The sequence below is a fragment of the Moschus berezovskii genome, chromosome 17 (assembly GCF_049115385.1).
Source record: "Moschus berezovskii isolate FMDL1 chromosome 17, NW_MosBer_1.0, whole genome shotgun sequence".
Classification (NCBI taxonomy): domain Eukaryota; kingdom Metazoa; phylum Chordata; class Mammalia; order Artiodactyla; family Moschidae; genus Moschus; species Moschus berezovskii.
In genome coordinates this window covers 16748269-16766255 of record NC_142476.1, presented here as the reverse complement: position 1 = coordinate 16766255, position 17987 = coordinate 16748269, and the positions used below count along the sequence as shown (strand labels likewise).

At 53.4% G+C, this 17987-nt stretch overlaps 1 protein-coding gene across 1 annotated transcript in view; it reads left to right on the top strand.

The window, feature by feature from the left end:
* The window catches only part of PLXNA2 (plexin A2), a 231634-nt gene that overhangs the window by 178857 nt on the left and 34790 nt on the right, over positions 1–17987 (top strand). The window contains exon 13 of the mRNA XM_055419000.2: positions 11972–12123. Within this exon, the coding sequence (XP_055274975.2) occupies positions 11972–12123 (152 nt within the window). The remainder of the gene's footprint in view (positions 1–11971; positions 12124–17987) is intronic.

The window sequence follows — 17987 nt, the reverse complement described above, 5'->3', positions numbered from 1 at the left end:
TGGGGTCAAAATTTGCGGGCACAGCATTGGCATCACTGCCCTCTGAAGCCAGGAAAATTCTAAGCAACAGAAAAGGAATAAGTGGGTTAGTCAGGAGAGGATTAACTGTCTCCATACCCACAAGTGTCCTCCCTGGCCTGTCCTGATGAGGGGGAAGAGCCCTCCTGATCCCAACCTCAGACACAGGAGCTTTCGATACAAAGTGTAGCCGTCCACTGGGGGTGCTCCATCCTGAGTGACTCACCTGGGCCCCGCGCCCTTGGCTGTGCTGGGAGGCTCTGAATTCTCCTTTCCCATCTCCTCTTAAGAACACAGTCTAGGGTGCTGACAGCCTGCTGCAGACATGGCAAGAGCCACACAGGTCCATCGGAGAGGCAGCCAACGCCATGCTGGGCAGTCTCCACACCTGGCTTTTCCCTGCCACAGCTTGGCTCTCTGCCCCTGCCCTGAGCCCCACCAAGAAAAATACCCAGAGGCTCCACTTGCATGGGATGCTTGTAAATGTGAAGCCACTTTGGGGGAAATGTCAATAACCTCAGATACGCAGATGACACCACCCTTATGGCAGAAAGTGAGGAGGAACTAAAGAGCCTCTGGATAAAAGTGAAAGAGGAGAGAGAAAAAGCTGGCTTAAAACTCAACATTCAAAAAATGAAGATCATGGCATCCGGTCGCATCACTTCTTGGCAAATAGATGGGAAAACAATGGAAACAGTGTCAGACTTTATTTTCTGGGCTCCAAAATCACTGCAGATGATGACTGCAGCCCTGAGATTAAAAGACGCTTCCTCCTTGGAAGAAAAACTGTGAAAATCCTAGACATTATATTAAAAAGCAGAACTATTACTTTGTTGACAAAGGTCCATCTAGTCAAAGCTATGGATGTGAGAGTTGGACCATGTATGGATGTGACAGTTGGACCATAAAGAAAGCTGATCACCAAAAATTGGTGCTTTTGAACTGTGGTATTGGAGGAGACTCTTGAGAGTCCCTTGGATGGCAAGGAGATCCAACCAGTCCATTCTAAAGGAGATCAGTCCTGAATATTCATTGGAAGGACTGATGCTGAAGCTAATACTTTGGCCACTTGATGCAAAGAACTGACTCATTTGAAAGGACCCTGATGCTGGGAAAGATTGAAGGTGGGAGGAAAAGGAGACGACAGAGGATGAGATGGTTGGATGGCATCTCCAACGCAATGAACTTGAGTTTGAGAAAGCTCCAGGAGTTGGTGAAGGACAGAGAGGCCTGGCATGCTGTGGTCCATGGGGTCTCAAAGAGTCGGACACAACTAAGTGACTGAACTGAACTGAACTGAACCAACACTTTGAGGTATAGGATACCCATAATTTCTGAGTATTTCTGAGGTTCTGTGGAGTTCATTGTCTTGCTTCTGGATCAAGGCTGTATATTGTCACCCTGCTTATTTAACTTATATGCGGAGTACATCATGTGAAATGCCGGGCTAGATGAAGCACAAGCTAGAATTAAATTGCCGGGAGAAATATCAATAACCTCAGATATGTAGATGACACCACCCTTATGGCAGAAAGTGAAGAGGACCTAAAGAGCCTCTGGATGAAAGTGAAAGAGGAAAGTGAAAAACTCAACATTCATAAAACTAAGATCATGGCATCTGGTCCCATCACTTCATAGCAAGTAGATGGGGTAACAATGGAAACAGTGAGAGACTTTATTTTGGGGGGCTCCATTTTCACTGCAGATGCTGACTGCAGCCATGAAATTAAAAGACTCTTCCTCCTTGGAAGAGAAGCTATGACCAACTTGGACAGCATATTAAAAAGCAGAGACATCACTTTGCCAACAAAGGTCTGTCTAGTCAATGCTATGGTTTTTCCAGTAGTCATATGTATGGATGTGAGAGTTGGACTATAAAGAAAGCTGAGTGCCAAAGAATTGATGCTTTTGATCTGTGGTGTTGGAGAAGACTCTTGAGAATCCCTTGGACTGCAAGGAGAGGCAACCAGTCTATCCTAAAGAAAATCAGTCCTGAGTATTCACTGGAAGGACTGATGCTGAAGCCAAAACTCCACTACTTTGGCTGCCTGATGCAAAGAACTGACTCATTGGAAAAGACCCTGATGCTAGGAAAGATTGAAGGCAGGAGAAAGAGGGAACAACAGAGGATGAGATGGTTGGATGGCATCACCAATTCAATGGACATGAGTTTGAGCAAGCTCTGGGAATTGGTGATGGATAGGGAGGCCTGGCAGGCTGCAGTCCATGGGGTCGTGAAGAGTCGGACACGACTGAGCGCCTTCCCTTTCACTTTTCACTTTCATGCACTGGAGAAGGAAATGACAACCCACTCCAGTGTTCTTGCCTGGAGAATCCCAGGGACGGGGGAGCCTGGTGGGCTTCCGTCTATGGGGTCGCACAGAGTTGGACACGACTGAAGTGACTTAGCAGCAGCAGCAGCAGCAGGGAGGCCTGGTGTGCTGCCGTCCATAAGGTCGCCAAGAGTCTGACACAACTAAGCAACTGAACTGAACTGAACTTTTTTGGATCTCAACTGGCCTGGCTTCTGCTGAGATTTCTTAATCATAAAATAGTAATGAGAAAAAAGCTAGCTAGCATTCACTGAATGCTCACCTGGGACCTAGCACTGCTAACATATCACCGTCTGTATATTATCTCATTTAGACCTTATGACAACTTCTTTGAGGTGGAAGCAATTATCATGAGCCCCACTTTACAGATGAGGAAGCCCAGGTACTATGAAGGGTGATAGCTTTCTTAATGCCACACTGCTGGTGAGCTTTAGAAGTCAGAGTTCATCCTTGCTACCTGACTCTGGAACTCCCATGTTTGACCCTGTAGCATCCTTCATCTCTTGCCTGGGCTCGCTTAGACAAATAGAACTGTCAGCCCACGGGGCCGGGGGCGGGAATGGAGTGGGCACCACACTCATCATCAAGCCTGCTACAGCAGTGGGAAGCGAGCCAGTGTTCCCCCCAGAGCGTCATCTGGGGAGACTGGAATGCACAGGGGGAAGTGGCACTGGGGCCAGGCTGAGGGGAGTGTCGGCATTCACAGGGTCAGGGCCAGAGAGCGGGGAGGATGGAAGCTGAGAAGTTCGGAGAAATGGTGGCTGGCCAACTCCAGAGCTCCTTGGAAAGCAGCAAGTGTGGCCTTAGCCATGGCGGGCCTGCACAGAGGGGCTCACCAGGCTGGGGCGTGAGTTCTTGTAGCTGATGACTTCGGAGCTGTGCCCCAGCAGGACACTGGAGACTCAGGCAGTGTGGTGGGGAGGCAGGAGGCACCGGTTCGGTGGACCTGGCTGGGCTCTGCCATTCACTCTGCAACCCTGAGCACTCCTTCACCCATCCAGAACACTGTTCCACATGTGTAAGATGAAGATAATGGCAGCACCTCCATCATACTTTGTCGTGAGCTCTAAGTAAGATGTAATATATAAGAAAGTGAAAGTGTCCAACTCTCTGCGACCCCATGGATGTAGCCTGCCAGGATCCTCTGTCCACGGGATTCTCCAGGCCAGAATACTGGAGTGGGTAGCCACTCCGTTCTCCAGGGGATCTCCCAACCCAGGAGTCAAACCCAGATCTCCCACACTGCAGGCAGATTGTTTACCATCTGAGCCACCAGGGAGGCCCAATATATAAGACCCTCAGCACAATGCCTGACTCATGAGAAGTACTTAATACATGAAAAAGTTGGTAAGCAGGCTCCATTGTCAGAATCTTTAGTAACCTGAGCTGATGACCACTTCCGTCTCATCTCCCATCACGTTTATCAGGCAGGAGACATAGCAGAGAAGACACGGTCTCTAGGATGGGAGCCAGGCTTCGTGAGGCCCCACCATGGAGGGGCTCTCCTGTGACCCCTAACGATCCACCTGTACATCTGCCCCAACTCCAGCCTCCAAGGCGAGTGTCCCAGCCAGTGCTCCCGAGGCCCCCAGGCCCTGGGCCTCCAGCACCTCCCTCTGCTCCCGGTGCAGCCCCGTGGGGCTCCCCAGCTGTAATTAATCGGCTGCATCTGCTCTCGCCCTTGGGCGGCTTTGTGGCACAGTTCCCTCCGAACTGTTCAATTAGCGGCTGCAAGAATCAGGGCGAGTGCAGCATCACGGCGGCTGCTTTCCAGGTCACAGCACCCACGGTGGAAAACAAACATGACACAGTCTGGCAGGAATACAGATTTGGCTGGGGTGCTCAGGCGTGCAGCAGGCTCGGTTCGGCTGCTGGCAGGTGAGGTCTGAGGAGGTGGGCAAGTGGGTCCCCAAGTCAGGGATTCCTGGCAACTTTTAGAGGACCCGGAGGAGACAGGAGTCTCCTGGTTTGTCCCCCGCCCCATCATTCATGCCAGCCTCATCCCATATCCTGCTGGTCTGCTCATCCGGGCCTACAGTGGGCAGATGAGGGGCATGGCCCGGCTAGGGCAAGACACCATGATCCTGGAGTGATCTGTGATTGCTTCTGGGACAGGGCTGAGGGGCTGCCAGACTGAGCCCTCTCTCTGCTTTAATGTGTTTCCCATATTCTCCTGAATCCTGCAAATAGACAATTCTACAACCAGTTAAAAAGCCAATACTCTTAAGGCAAGGTAATAACACAACTTTAAGTCTCAGTAGGATGCACATAAAAGGTTCTTTGGATCTTGCCTGCTGGCTCAGATGGTAAAGAATCTGCCTGCAATGCAGGAGACCCAGGTTCCACCCTGGGTCGGGAAGATCCTCTGGAGAAGGGAATGGCTATCCACTCCAGGATTCTTGCCTGGAGAATCCCATGGACAGAGGAGCCTGGCGGGCTACAGTCCATGAGGTCACAGGGAGAGTTGGACACGACTGAGTGACTTACACACTTAAAGGGTTCTTTGGAGTTTCCCTGGTGGCTCAGATGGTAAAGAATCCACCTGCAAACCAGAAGACCCAGGTTTGATCCCTGGGTCAGGAAGACCCCCTGGAGGAGGGCATGGCAACCCACTCCGGTATTGTTGCCTGGAGAATCCCATGGACAGAGGACCCTGGCAGGCACAGTCCGTGGGGTCACAAAGAGTCAGACATGACTGAGCAACAAAGCACATACGCATAAAAGGTCCTTTAGGGAAGAGAGGCACGTCGGGTGAGAGGTGACTGAAATGGGGAAAGGAATTCCAGGGAGTAAAATAAGCATATGGGAAAGAGAAGGGCTTCCCTCCCGCTGCGGTTTGCCCAGGGCCTGCCTGGCCGGTGGCGTGTGAGCCCGCACTAGGGAAGTCGATGTTGGCAGAGGCCTCCCTTGCAGTGAATCAACAGGCCTTTGCTCGAGCCGCAAGCCTGCTTGGCATTTCTTTCTTACACTCTCAGAGGATGCATGGATATCCGAGGGTCCAAAGAAAAGCATCAGAAGTGATCAAAGGGCTAGAAAACAAGAGCTTCCAGCGCAAGCTGACAGAATTGCAGAAGCACAGACCAGGGGTGACTTAATTCCTGTCTTCAGTATCTGAAAGAGGTTTGATGAGGAGGCAGCTGTTCAGTCCTCCATTCGAGGAGAAATCACAGCAGAAACTGGCTTGAGCTAAAGTCAGCGAGATTGCAGGAAGAACCTGATGCTTCCAACGTGAAAAGACCGCCCCACTTCCAAGCAACTCCTGGGCACCTACCTCCATCCTTGCAGTGGTCATTCGAGAGCACAGGTTGTCCTGGAATCTGCCTGAGCCCAGCGTTTCCCAGGAAGAGAGATCTGGAGACAGGTCTTGACAGCTGCTCTGTCCCAGGAAATGTGCTGTGTGTCAGGTTACTAAGAAAAACGGAGGAAGTCCCTGTCCCGAGATAGTTATTGTCTTATTGAGAAAAGACAGAGTCCAGGGTGACCCTTGCTGTCGGGGGTGTTCACCCATGGCAGTGGGGGTGTAGGCAAAGGGGCGCCTAAATCTGCCCGAGATGGTTAGAGAAAGACTTTCTGAGGAGGTGTCATTAGCAGAGCCTCGTGTGATGGGTAAGCATGTGTTAGCATCACGCTTCACGGGCAGAGGGAACCATGGGTCAAAGGCACACGGGCTTCAGACGCTGTAGCCACGGGCGCCCCCACCTGCCCCAGAGAGCACGCACAGTACAGGAGAGAGTGGAACCCGAGCTCAGGGAGGGAACAAGGGGGGAGCACACAGCGAGAGCCGGCACAGAACGCAGGGGAGCCCCTCGGTCGCCCCCGCACCCCCCTCAGCAGCTGCCCTGTCCCTCCCCACTCCTCCCCTGCTTCTGGCTCTCCCTTCTGGGGTCCACAGAGGCGAGTGGACAGCCATCCCTGGTCCACGGTATGTGCTGGAAAGCATGAGCTGAAATGAGTCCATGTATAGAGATCTTCCCAGCTGATTTCACAGGATTTCAGCTCCCGCCCCACTCTCTCCACACCCCCCCACTCACAAACACACACACACACAGAGACATCCATCCCGAACTGTCAAACCGTTTGTTTGCGTGGGTGTCTCAGAATTACTTTCCTGAAAGAATCCATCGAGTTCATAATGCAATGCCCATCGACCTCAGAATGGCCAGTAGCCAGGGGCAAAGAAATGACGAGAAGGGACGAATGAAGGCCATTTTAGACTGGGCCAGTGTCCTCCCAAATTTATTCTGGGTGAAAGGGCGATGTCTGGCTCTGAACATGCTTCTTCAGGGAACCCCGAACCCTCCAATGCCGAGGCCCCACCCTGGGAGGCACGGCCACGCCCCCACCAAGCTCGGGCTTTCTCCAATCAGCCCACAAGCATCTCTCTCCGCCCTGGGTCAGCCCACCAAGCACCGTCTAAGTTATGCGTTCCCTGGACCGTGTGTCTTCTTTCCAGGCAAATAGGAAGATGCCTCCCACCTCTAGGCTCTCTCCACCACCACCATCCCATGTTTTTGTGGTCTAGGAAGACACAGGTGCAGGGGGAACACTAGGAAGGAAACCGCCAACTATCATGGCCTGTTCTCGCAACCGTCATCATATGAGGGACTTTCCAAGCGCTGTCTTATTTCACCTTCACAGCGTCCCTGCGAGGCAAGCACTGTTAGCTATTTTCTAATGAGAACACAGAGTGAACGTTACCTAGCTTGTAAGTATCAAGCTGGAATTCAGAGTCTGTCCCCCTCCCGAGCTCACTCTCTTCCCGCCGCAGACACCGCCCGAGCATCAGGCCCCCCTTCCACACCCCTGTGCAGCCGGCAGCCCAGGGCCCATCTGGAACTAGAAGACAAGGTGTTTAGATCTGGCTGCTGCCCTGGCTGTCTCTTGGTTCCCCTTTGACCGTGGGGGGACTCTCTTCGCCTCACCTCTGCGGGAGATTAGCGCTTCCTCCCCACACCTCCTCCCAGATCTGGAAGGCCTTCCTGGGAGCTCTACAAGCAATAGTCTGGGACTCCACCAACTTGCCTCCCTGTAGACCCACACAGAGATGCCAGACATGGCTGTAAGGTCGCGAAAATGGGTGTCTCCAGCTGTAAGGAAATAACCCAGACACCAAGGGAAAGTAACAGGCTTTATTGGCAGTGTGCTCCTGGGCAGAACCCACTGACCACAAGAATGGCCACGAGGAGTTCTGCCCCGAACACAGGCAGGGTGCGGTTTTTATGTCTTCGGGGCAGGAAGTGACATCATATAACCTGGACAGGCCTAAATAAGGCAAAGCTCGGGAATGCGAGACTGTGACTGGTCAGCTAGTCGAGGTGGCCAGACCGGGGTGGTCGCTCTGGAGGTCGGGAAGGGGGTAGATCTAGGCAGAGGGTTATTACGTCAGAGATTCCTCAGCAGTTTGGCGGGACTTTTTACCTCCGGCGGGAGATGAAGAGGGGAAGAAGGAGCCAAGATGGCCACTGGGAAGGGGAAGCCAAGAAGACCACCAGGGTCCGACCTTACAGTGGCTCCCAAGGGGACCAAGCTTCCTGGGTGCCACGCTGGGTGCCCTGCAGTCTAACCCTACTGTATTTGAAGAGTCTTGGAGGCGGTCTCCAGGGTGGGGCGCTGCTGGGCCTGGGGCAGTGTCCTGAAGACTCCTGTTCATGCCCTTTCTGGAGAATACGTTCTTTTCCTCCAAGCCTCCCCTCCAGAGCCTTTCCTCCATGCTTGGTCCTGGGAAGAAACGAGAGCAGGATGGCCAGGATGTTACCAGCACGCAGACAGGGCTTTGGCAGACCCTGACCCTCGTTCTCAGAGTCACATGGAAGCCCTCAGGTGGCAGGTGGTGAGTTTCACGGGACTCCAGGCTGCGTTCCACTGAGCCCAGAGCTCCAGCCTGTCTCTCTCTGATCGTCAAGCCGGGGGGAGAGCAAATGACACGGCAAAGGCGCAGAGAGCTTTGAAGCACACTGTGTGCATCAGAACCCCTGGGGCGGCACTCGGAGGACACAGAGTGAGGTGGCTTTGTGGCTGAGGTTGCTGAGATCAGAAAGTGAAGAACCAGCCCGGGAGTCAGAAACTGCCTGGACAGTGAGTGGCCAGAGCCGCTGAAGGTTTTAAAGCAAGCGACCAGTCACCAGATCAGGTATGTGTCCATGACGGCCACCTGGCCGTGAGAGGAGGTCAGATCTCACGGAGAAAGACAGAGGATAGTGTGATTGAGAGAGGACCCAGATCTGCTTGGCACCTCCTCTGACACCGGAGCGGGGCACAGACTCAGAAGACCCCTGGGAGCCAGCACCGATGGTCCCTGCGTTTGTTACACATGGCAGGGGAGGGAAGGGAAACAGAGATGCTTGTAAGATCCCTGGCTGGGTGCACGGCGACTCCATTAACCTTGAAAGAGGATCCAGGAGGATAATCAGGTTGGGGGTGGAAGGAGCGAAAATTAAGAGTTCATTTTCAGACGTGGTGAAATTTGAGGTGCCTGAGGGACATGCGTGTGGAAGCCGAGGTGTCCAGTAGCAATTGGATATATGGATATGGAGCTCAGGAGAGAGGTCTGAGCCAACAATATAGATTTGGAAAGCATCCGTAATGGCGGCCTTGGGAATCCTCTTGCAAATCAAGTTCTCACCACCTCATCTGTGTTTTGGAAATCCAGATTTTTGTTCATCAGTTTTGTCTTAAGCAAGAAAAGGGAAGCTACACCCCATGTAAGCCCCAGGGCACAGTGGCTGCTGAGTGTTCTGACCCTCAAACTCCTTTACTCCTCCCTGGGTGCTGGAGGCACAGGATATAGTGTATACTGTGTTGGGAAGACCCACAGGGACCCAACACTCCCCAACCACTTGCCCCTAACCCGTGAGGATGACCCCAGTCTGGATTCCAGCAGCTCTTAGCTGGGTTAGAAGGACTCAGACTTGGGTCTCCACACCCCTAACTATCCATCTCTTTGATATGTCTTCATGCCAAGATGATAATGCTTGCTGATAATGTTACTAAGTCTCCCATCTCTAAACAGCATAAGCTGGCTTATGCTTCTGAGCAGCTCTGTGCTCACAAATGGACCCTACAGTCCCCAAGTGACCAGGCCTCTGCCCCAGACCCTTGAAGGTCACTGCGGTGAATTCCCAGCAGGAGGACACTGCCCCATGGACCTGCCAACACCACGGAATAGCCACAATACCATCCCCACGTGCTACCTGCAAGACCAAAGTATTTTTAGGTTTTCCAGAAAGATTTCATTTCACAGTGTTTCTGAAAGGTTGTAATTAACCGCTGTGAGCAAGAGAATGTATTTTTAAAAATAAAAGTGGAGGAAAGAGAGCAAGCCGATCATCACGGTTCTGTCAGGGTTTTCAGCAGGTTCCCAGCATCCAGGTGGCTAAGGAAGGGAGCAGGGACCAGTGATGCTCGTTCCAAGCGATTAGGGGAGCACGCCCGCTCAGCTTTGCTCAGTGGTACTTCCTTTCTCCTGACACTCTCCTGCAGGGCCATGGAGGCCACCCTTTCCTGTTCTTCCTTACAAGTGTCCATCTCCTGGAGCCCAGGAGGCCCAGGGACCTGAGGAAGTGGCACCAGGGGAGGGCGGAACAACCGAGATCTCGTGTTGGTTAGTTTCCGAATCCCCAGAGACAGGAAAGCCATGGGGCTACAGGTTCCTCCTGCCAGCTCCTTTCTTTCCAAATCACCCTGACTCCCCACACCTCCAACCTCACACCCAGTGCCCAGAGGTCACCCCCTTCCCTCCCTCAGGAATTTGTCTCATGAATCTGATTTATTTTTATTCATCAGTTCAGTTCAGTTGCCCAGTCGTGTCCCCCCCGCGACCATTATCTCCTCCCTGTCTGCTCTCCCCTGGGCGCTCACAGCCAAGCTGGAGGCCTCATGCATGATGCTCATGTCGCTGGCAGAGAGCGGTGGCCCCTTGAGAAAGACAGGCGGGAGGAAGAGTCTCCAGAGCCTTCGATGGCATTTTCACCTGTGCTCACCACTCATCACTGCCCAGGGACCCCATCGGGGGGTCTCTGGGGGACTCTTGGCTTTGTCCCGCCCTCCTTACCTCTCTGCCTCCCTCACTGTCTTGTGTCTCTAACGTGCAGTGAAAAGAGCCCTGGATGTTTTTTTTTTCTATTTGGTCCACGTATACAGGTTGTAAGATCTTAGAATAAGACACCCTGGCTCTCCTTCGAGTTCCGAAATTCTATGCTTCTGCCCGAGGTTTGGTTCGTGTCTAATTTCCTCCTACTTTGGATAACTATGGACCTCGAAGTAGGAACTTATTCCCTGGAATCTGTTGGACCCCAAAGAGCTGCGTTCTTCCTGGAGCCTGATTCATTCTCAGAAATGTACACGTTAGGAGAGCCTGATTCTGCAAGTTGCTTTTCCTGTTGCCTCAAAATAAAATCACACCGTCAGCATTTGGTGACTGAATTAAGAAATGAGTAAATAAGTGATCCAGGCTACTGGGAGACTTCCCTGGTGGCTCAGACGGTGACAGCATCTGCCTACAATGCGGGAGACCTGGGTTCGACCCCTGGGTTGGGAAGATCCCCTGGAGAAGGAAATGGCAACCCACTCCAGTACTCTTGCCTGGAAAAGCCCAACCATGGATGGAGGAGCCTGGTAGGCTACAGTCCATGGGGTCGCAGAGAGTCGGACAGGACTGAGCAACTTCACTTCACTGGGAAGGAAGCCAGCAAAATTTGGAAAATCAGGAAGCTATTTCTCTTTGATACTAAAACGATCGATCGAGTTGCAGGATTTTTCTTGTGTGTGTGTGTTGAGTAATGTCAAATATGCTTTCCGTCTGTGGTCATCCCCTGGAGTGGCCCTTAATCAGGGACTCCTCAAGGCTCCCACAGCTTTTCCTTCAAATCTACCTTATCACTGTGTACCCTGTATCAGCCTTACTTATGGCCTTCTTATCTCCTCCTCCTAACCACTAAGTTCCTTGAGGCCAAATTCCCTGTTCTGTTCATCATTGTAAACTCAACAGAGGCTAGCACACGGGGTGGCCATCATAGCATGTGACAGTTCAGTTCAGTTCAGTCCCTCAGTTTTGTCCGACTCTCTGCGACCCCATGGACTGCAGCACACCAGGCTTCCCTGTCCATCACCAACTCCCAGAGCCTGCTCACACTCATGCCTGTTGAGTCGGTGATACCATCCAGATGCCATCCTCTGTCATCACAATTACAGAGCCGTTGACAGAATGGTCCTGGACACCCTCCATGTAGGAGCTTCCAGGGTGAGGTTGGTTAGAGAGGATTATCCTCCTTCCCAACTAAAGAGACCTGAGGTTCAGGGAGATTCTGAGACTTTATTACAGTCAGGCAACTAGTGAATTAAAGCACTGCCTTGAGCCCAGTACTTTCTCCTAATCTCTCTCTCGTAAGTGGATGAATGAATTAAGGCATCGCTGGATGGATGTCCTGAAGGACCAATGCAGTGGGTACAGCTTCATTGTCGGGATGCTGACGTTGGGATCCTAGACAAGCTGAAAAGTGGCGGAAACACAGCTCCCCCCAGACTCCAGGTGTCCTAAAGCCTCCCTGCGGGGAGGGAAACGGGTGCCCCTGCCCCTCCTTCCGTGACCAGCCAGGCTTTCTCCCGTTGCTTCCCTCCCGCAGATCCTGACGGTGTCCGGACCTCCTGAAGGGGGAACTCGAGTGACCATCCACGGCGTGAATCTGGGCCTGGACTTCTCGGAGATCGCCCACCACGTGCAGGTGGCCGGGGTGCCCTGCACGCCCCTGCCGGGGGATTACATCATCGCTGAGCAGTGAGTCCAGTCTGCTCGGGCCGCCCCACCCCCGCCCCCGAAGCGGGGGAAAGACGCGCCCCTCTCTGTCTCTCTGGGACTACTTCAGGATCCATCCCCCATCTCCCTCTTCCCAGGGACCCCTCTCCCTGAAGCCTCCCCAGGACCCTCGCCTAGCCCACCCCCACTCCCGGAGTGTCCTGTTCTATGTGATTTTCAATTCCTTGGCTCCTCTGGCATCAGGGCTCCCGGGGCCAGGCTGCTGGCGGTTGGTCTCTGCCTGCCCCCTGGCTAACTGAGCCACCTTCCCAGCCCGGCCGTTCTCCTCCGGCCCGCCTGTTGGAAGGCGTCCCGCTCGGTGGGCTGTGGGCAACAATTTGTTTGGCTCGTGGGGCTCTGACAGCAGCTTAATCCAAACAGGGCCTCCGCCGGAGCGAATTCATTTATTTCACTAAGGGAAATGTCAGCTGGAAATTAGAAAATAGGCATGCAGCGGTGGACGGGCGAACGGGGCTCCCGGAGTGACATATGTTCCGATTCGGGGTGCTCATTCGGCAGTGGTGGCCGCTGTGTAGTCAGTGGGCAGGAGGTGGGCAGGAGGCTGGGGGGCTGCTAGGGGTGGGAGGGCAGCGGCAGTGATGCTTCCCCCGCTAGGGAGAAAGGGAGGGGGCCGCCAGGCTCTCCTGCATGATTTCTCAGGCGGAGTTGGGCCACGTCACCCTGGGTCCAGCGGGCACGCAGCTCTGCAGGGGGCACTGGGAGCCTAGCCGTGAGCAGGGCTTGGAAGCCAGGTTCTCCCCTTAAACACCACCCTTTGCAGCCTCCCTCAAGCCAGCCCTGAGTAACAACCAGAAAAGTGGCTCTGGCAACTGTAAAAAAATGACAGTGTGTCTTTCATCAGCACTTAGGCTTTCTCATCCGTTCTCTTGCTTCTATTTGGTAAGGACTCTGAGAGGTAGACATCATTATCACCATTTTAAGAGCAAAAGACTCGAAAGTGAAGTGACATCCCCCAACCCCCTCACCCCCATTCACTCAGGGCATAAGTGGCCATAGAGAGGTGGAACTCAGGTCTCCTAAGTTTGATTCAGGCTTCTTGCTGTTCCCTAACAGCCATGGGAGACCCCCAGAGAAGAGTGGCTTGAAAATCCCATGATCCATCAGCATGTGGTTTTCTGGGTCACAGGCCATGATTCGAGGATGGCCAGGACAGGGTCAGAGTCGGGGGGGTGAGTTCCCCGACTCTGGGGACCCCTGGTAGGGGAAGGAGGAGCCGCCTGCCTGATCCTTCGGACCTTCAGATCCTGCAGACCAGACCCTTCACTATCAGCCTTGGCCCTTCAAGGAGTGAATCGTAGAGGAGAGACTGGCCGGGTCTACAGGAAAGAGATGAAGAAGAGACGAATGGGGAAATATTTAAGTAGCGATTCTGAGCCAGGAGGGGAGGGGAAAGCTGGCGGGCAGGAACCAGGAGCCTGCAGACTGTGGTCAGACGGTCTCTATAGAGCCCAGCGCCCGGCCAGACCCAGCTAGTCAGTCAGTCACACTGAGCCCAAATCCACCTTGGCCTCACAGACGTGCCCTCGGCCTCAGGACACAGGCCAAGTCTCCAACGTGGTGGCATGCCACAGGACTGCAAAGGAAAGGGTTTGCGGGAGATGAAAGGATAAGGCTCTGAACTGAGAGGTGCTGAGTCTTGGGCAGCTGAACATGGAAATAGCCTGGGATTTGGGATTCAAAAAAGTCTTCCAAGGCCTGCCTCATCTACTCCGGGAAGCCCTGAGACCTTAGTAAACTGCTCCGTCTCTCCAACCTTCATTGGCCTAATGGAAACCACGATTCTTACTGCATGGGTTTTGGGGGAGAATTCAGTAAGATGAAGATGAGGAGCCCATAATGTGCCTTGGGAACATCAGAAAAGATTGTTCCATCTTTGAAATCAAATGCATCACACCTACCCAGGTCCCCAGGGAAGAAAGTTCCCCTCAAAAAAACTGAAAGTGAGGATACGAAAGGAGCCTTGGAAGGTGAATGGTTGCCAGGGGTCCCTGCCAAGGCCAGTAGGCACCCTAGAAAACCACCCCTGTCGTCTCCTCGGGCGCGGGGTAGGCAGGAGGCATCAGGCACATTCTGCACCTCAGCTGCACGCAGCCCTGGCTTCCAGCCGTGCCAGGCTCATTACTGCTCTCGAGGTTTCAGAGTTTGTTAACATCATTAAAGCCTCCATCCCGGGCAGTGAGCAGCAGGCACAATCATTACAGATGTCTGCGAGAGATGGATTTGGCTAAATGGGCCCAGTGCAGAGTCCCGGGCACGGGCAGGATTAGCGGGCACGGTAATGACTCACCATATGCTTGTGCCACGCCATCTATCACTCAGCAATTAGGTTAATGTTGGTTAAAGGGTCCCGCTTAGTCCTGCAATCAGCGCCCCACAGGTCTGGGGAGGGCCGGATGACTCCATCACAGGACGTTTCCTGGGTGATGAGATGCAGGTTGAGACTGCAGCTCAGCCCTTCCTGAGACAGGCTCTGTATCAGACAGGCAGCTGAGATCCTTAGGCCCGCCCCCCCATCTCTCTCATGTGCCTACCTATGAGCTCAGCCAAGCCTTGATGGATGTTAGACTGCATGTGTTCCTCACCCCAAGGATGCACACGCTCATGAGGAGAAAAGCACCATCCATGCCAGTCTGCGGGAGATGGTGCAGGCTGGGGTGAGGGCACTGGGCTGGGTGCCAGGAGCTCAGGTATTAATGAGCTCTGTGACTTTGGGCAAGTCCCTTTGCTCCATGATCCTCAAATGTCTCATCTGGAAAGTGGGTCTGTAGAAACAGATCTCTGCAATCACTTTTATGGTCTGTAGGATATCAGACTGAGAAGGCAATGGCAAGCCACTCCAGTACTCTTGCCTAGAAAATCCCATGGATGGAGGAGCCTGGTAGGCTGCAGTCCGTGGGGTCGCTAAGGGTCGGACACGACTGAGCGACTTCACTTTCACTTTTCACTTTCCACTTTCACACATTGGAGAAGGAAATGGCAACCCACTCCAGTGTTCTTGCCTGGAGAATCCCAGGGACGGGGGAGCCTGGTGGGCTGCCGTCTGTGGGGTCACACAGAGTCGGACACGACTGAAGTGACTTAGCAGCAGCAGCAGGATATCGGAAATGATAACCTCTATGCCTCACGGGATCTACAACTCCCATCATTAGAAAGCGTTATCAGTGGCACTAATGTGAAGCCCACTATCTACCAGGAGGAGTCAAGCCTTCAAAGGTGGAAGCTTACTGTTAAAGGGTTATTTAGTCTAATTTCTCATTTTACAAGGAGAAACTTTAAACATCCCCAGCCCCTGTCTCCTGGTAATTAATACACAGGGAGACTGAAGCTATCAGGGATGCTGGGAGGAGGTAGGGAGACAGGGGAGTAGGAGGCCCCCAGAAGTCTAACCACAGGAACTTTGCTGACCTGTAAGGCCTGAAGGAGGAAGTGGTACCCACACCACTGCCTCTGGTCATCTCCTGCCAGGGAGGGAGTGGGTGCAGCTGGTTAAGTCTCAAAGCCTTAGGAACCCAGCCAGGTCTTCCGTACCACGCCATCCTCCGCCTCCGCCAGCAACCTCAGCTCCACCCCAGGACAGCCACCGTGTCCACCCTTTCCCTTCCACAAAACACACAGAGAGCATTCGCTGATTTTAGGGCAGTAGAGTGGAGGAGCATCAAAGCCATGAGCTTTGGAGCCAGGCTGAACCTGGATTTGAATCACAGCTCTGCCAATTCCCAGCTCTGTGGCCATAGATGAGTCACTTAGCACCTCTGAGCCTTGGTTTCCTTGTCTGTGAAAATAGAGACAGTAAGACCCACCCTTAGGATGTCTGAGGATGGCATGAGATCCTGTCTGGTACAGTGCCTGCCACATGCAGCTCAGTAAGCCGGAGCTCTTGTTATTATTGAGAGACTCCACTTTGGCTTGACCCTCATGCTCAGTATAACCCTCTGCACTCCCTACAGCTGCCCTTGAGCTCAGGGATCCAATGCCAGTAACAGTAACAGGTCCGCTCAGTCAAGGGGCCTCTCCATCCTTCACTGAAAGCACTGGGTCCCAGCAGGAAAAGGAAGAAGAGGGACGGGGGTCAGAGTTCCCTGCAACGTGGTCTGAGCCCTTGACACTCTCACCCCGTTCTTAGACTTACCAGGCAGACCCTTCTGCAGCCCACTGCTGCCTCTGTCCACTCGGGAGAGGGATGGATGAAGCAGAAGCCCGCTCTACCCGCAGGGAGAGGACGCGGCTGCAGGCCCTCCCTGCAGACCAGTCCCTGGGCCCCCCGTCACGCCCTTCCAGAAGGGCCACTCAGAGCCAGCTGCAGGCGCTCAGCCTTGGGCTCTGGGGCAGCGCCCTCTCCCCTCCGCCCGCCTTGTCACAGGTGCTTGACACGCAAAGCTCGCCTTTTGGGCCATGAACCCTGAGCAAGAATATGTTCTAGAAAAGACAGTGTGAAACAGCCCTGTGTTTCACCCCCTACAGGGCCAGCAGAACAGGCCATCCTAGGCCCTCTCCTCTCCTAGACAGGTCCCAGGAGGAACAAAGATGCCCATGGCCTTCACCGTTCCTCTTTCCTGGACTTCTGGCCCACCCTGATTTCCTCCTGCTTTTTCTTCTCGAGGGTGGTTCCAGTGACCAAGGTGGGGTGACTGAGGGACTCATCAGAAAGCGCTGATGAGAAAGGAAAGAAACTCACCTGCTCCCTCCTCGTCGTGGCCCTCCCCTCCCCCCCACTTCCAGCAGAGAGCAGAGATAATCCGCTGATGCTGCTGGAGAGTGCACGTCAGCAGGGTTAGACGGCAGGGACCCCAGACAGGAGCAGACGCTGGAGCCCAGGAAACCCAATAGGAGGGTTGTTACTCCAAGCAGGAAGCAGCGTGGAAATAACCCCATGCAATACCTTAAAGGAAGCTTCTCAAATGCTCCACTAATGAGGTTTCAGGAGACAGTTATGTGTAAAATACTAATTGATCATCACTATCATCTTTACTGTGGGTTCATAATTAATTTATTTATTCTTGGCAAAAAGGAGGGGAGAACAGCCTTCACATGCACCCACTACTGTCTTGTCGAACTTAATATGCTAAACGCAATAAGACAGTTATTGCATGTTAAGTAAATATTCACCAGGAGTGAAAGTACTTATCTGGGATTAACTGTTATGAAGGAGATGGAGATCGGTGGCATGCCGTGTGCGCAAGCATGCCGTGTATTTGTTTAATGCAAGTTTTATTACATCGAAATGAAATCTCTGTTTAGTTACCTTCCTTCCTAGAGAAGCTGTTGAGATAAGCATCGCTCGGTTAAACACGGATCTTCCCCACAGTGCCTGGATAATGCTGAGGATTACTGGAGAGGGGTCTGTTTTTCTGGCTCCCCACTAAGCCAGCCTACGAAGGGCACCAGACTGCTCTGAACTCCTAAATGGCATTGGGAGGAGGGTTTCTCCTTACCAAGCCTGATGGGGACCTTTCCCTCCCACCCCATGCCTTAGGATTCCCAGCAAGAGGTCCCCCCCAAAATCTGATTTCCTCCCCTCCTCCTGTATGCTCCGGCTGCTGCCCACGCCTAGAGGCGGCTGTGGCTAAGGCAGCCGGTCTGTAAGTGTGCTTGTTGTGACTTATCTCAGGCACCAGGAAGCCCCCACCCCACGAGGGGGCATCGATTCCGCACAGCAGCAGCGGGAGTGCCCCGGCCCCTCTTCCCTCTAGCTCTCCTGTTGACGTGAGATGTGACTTCCAACCCCGGGGCTGGTTGGCCGCCTCACCCACCAGCTTCCTGCGTTCAGCCCTTGATTAAGTGGGAGTCCAGTGTCGACTGCCGTCCTAATGAACTCATCCACCTGC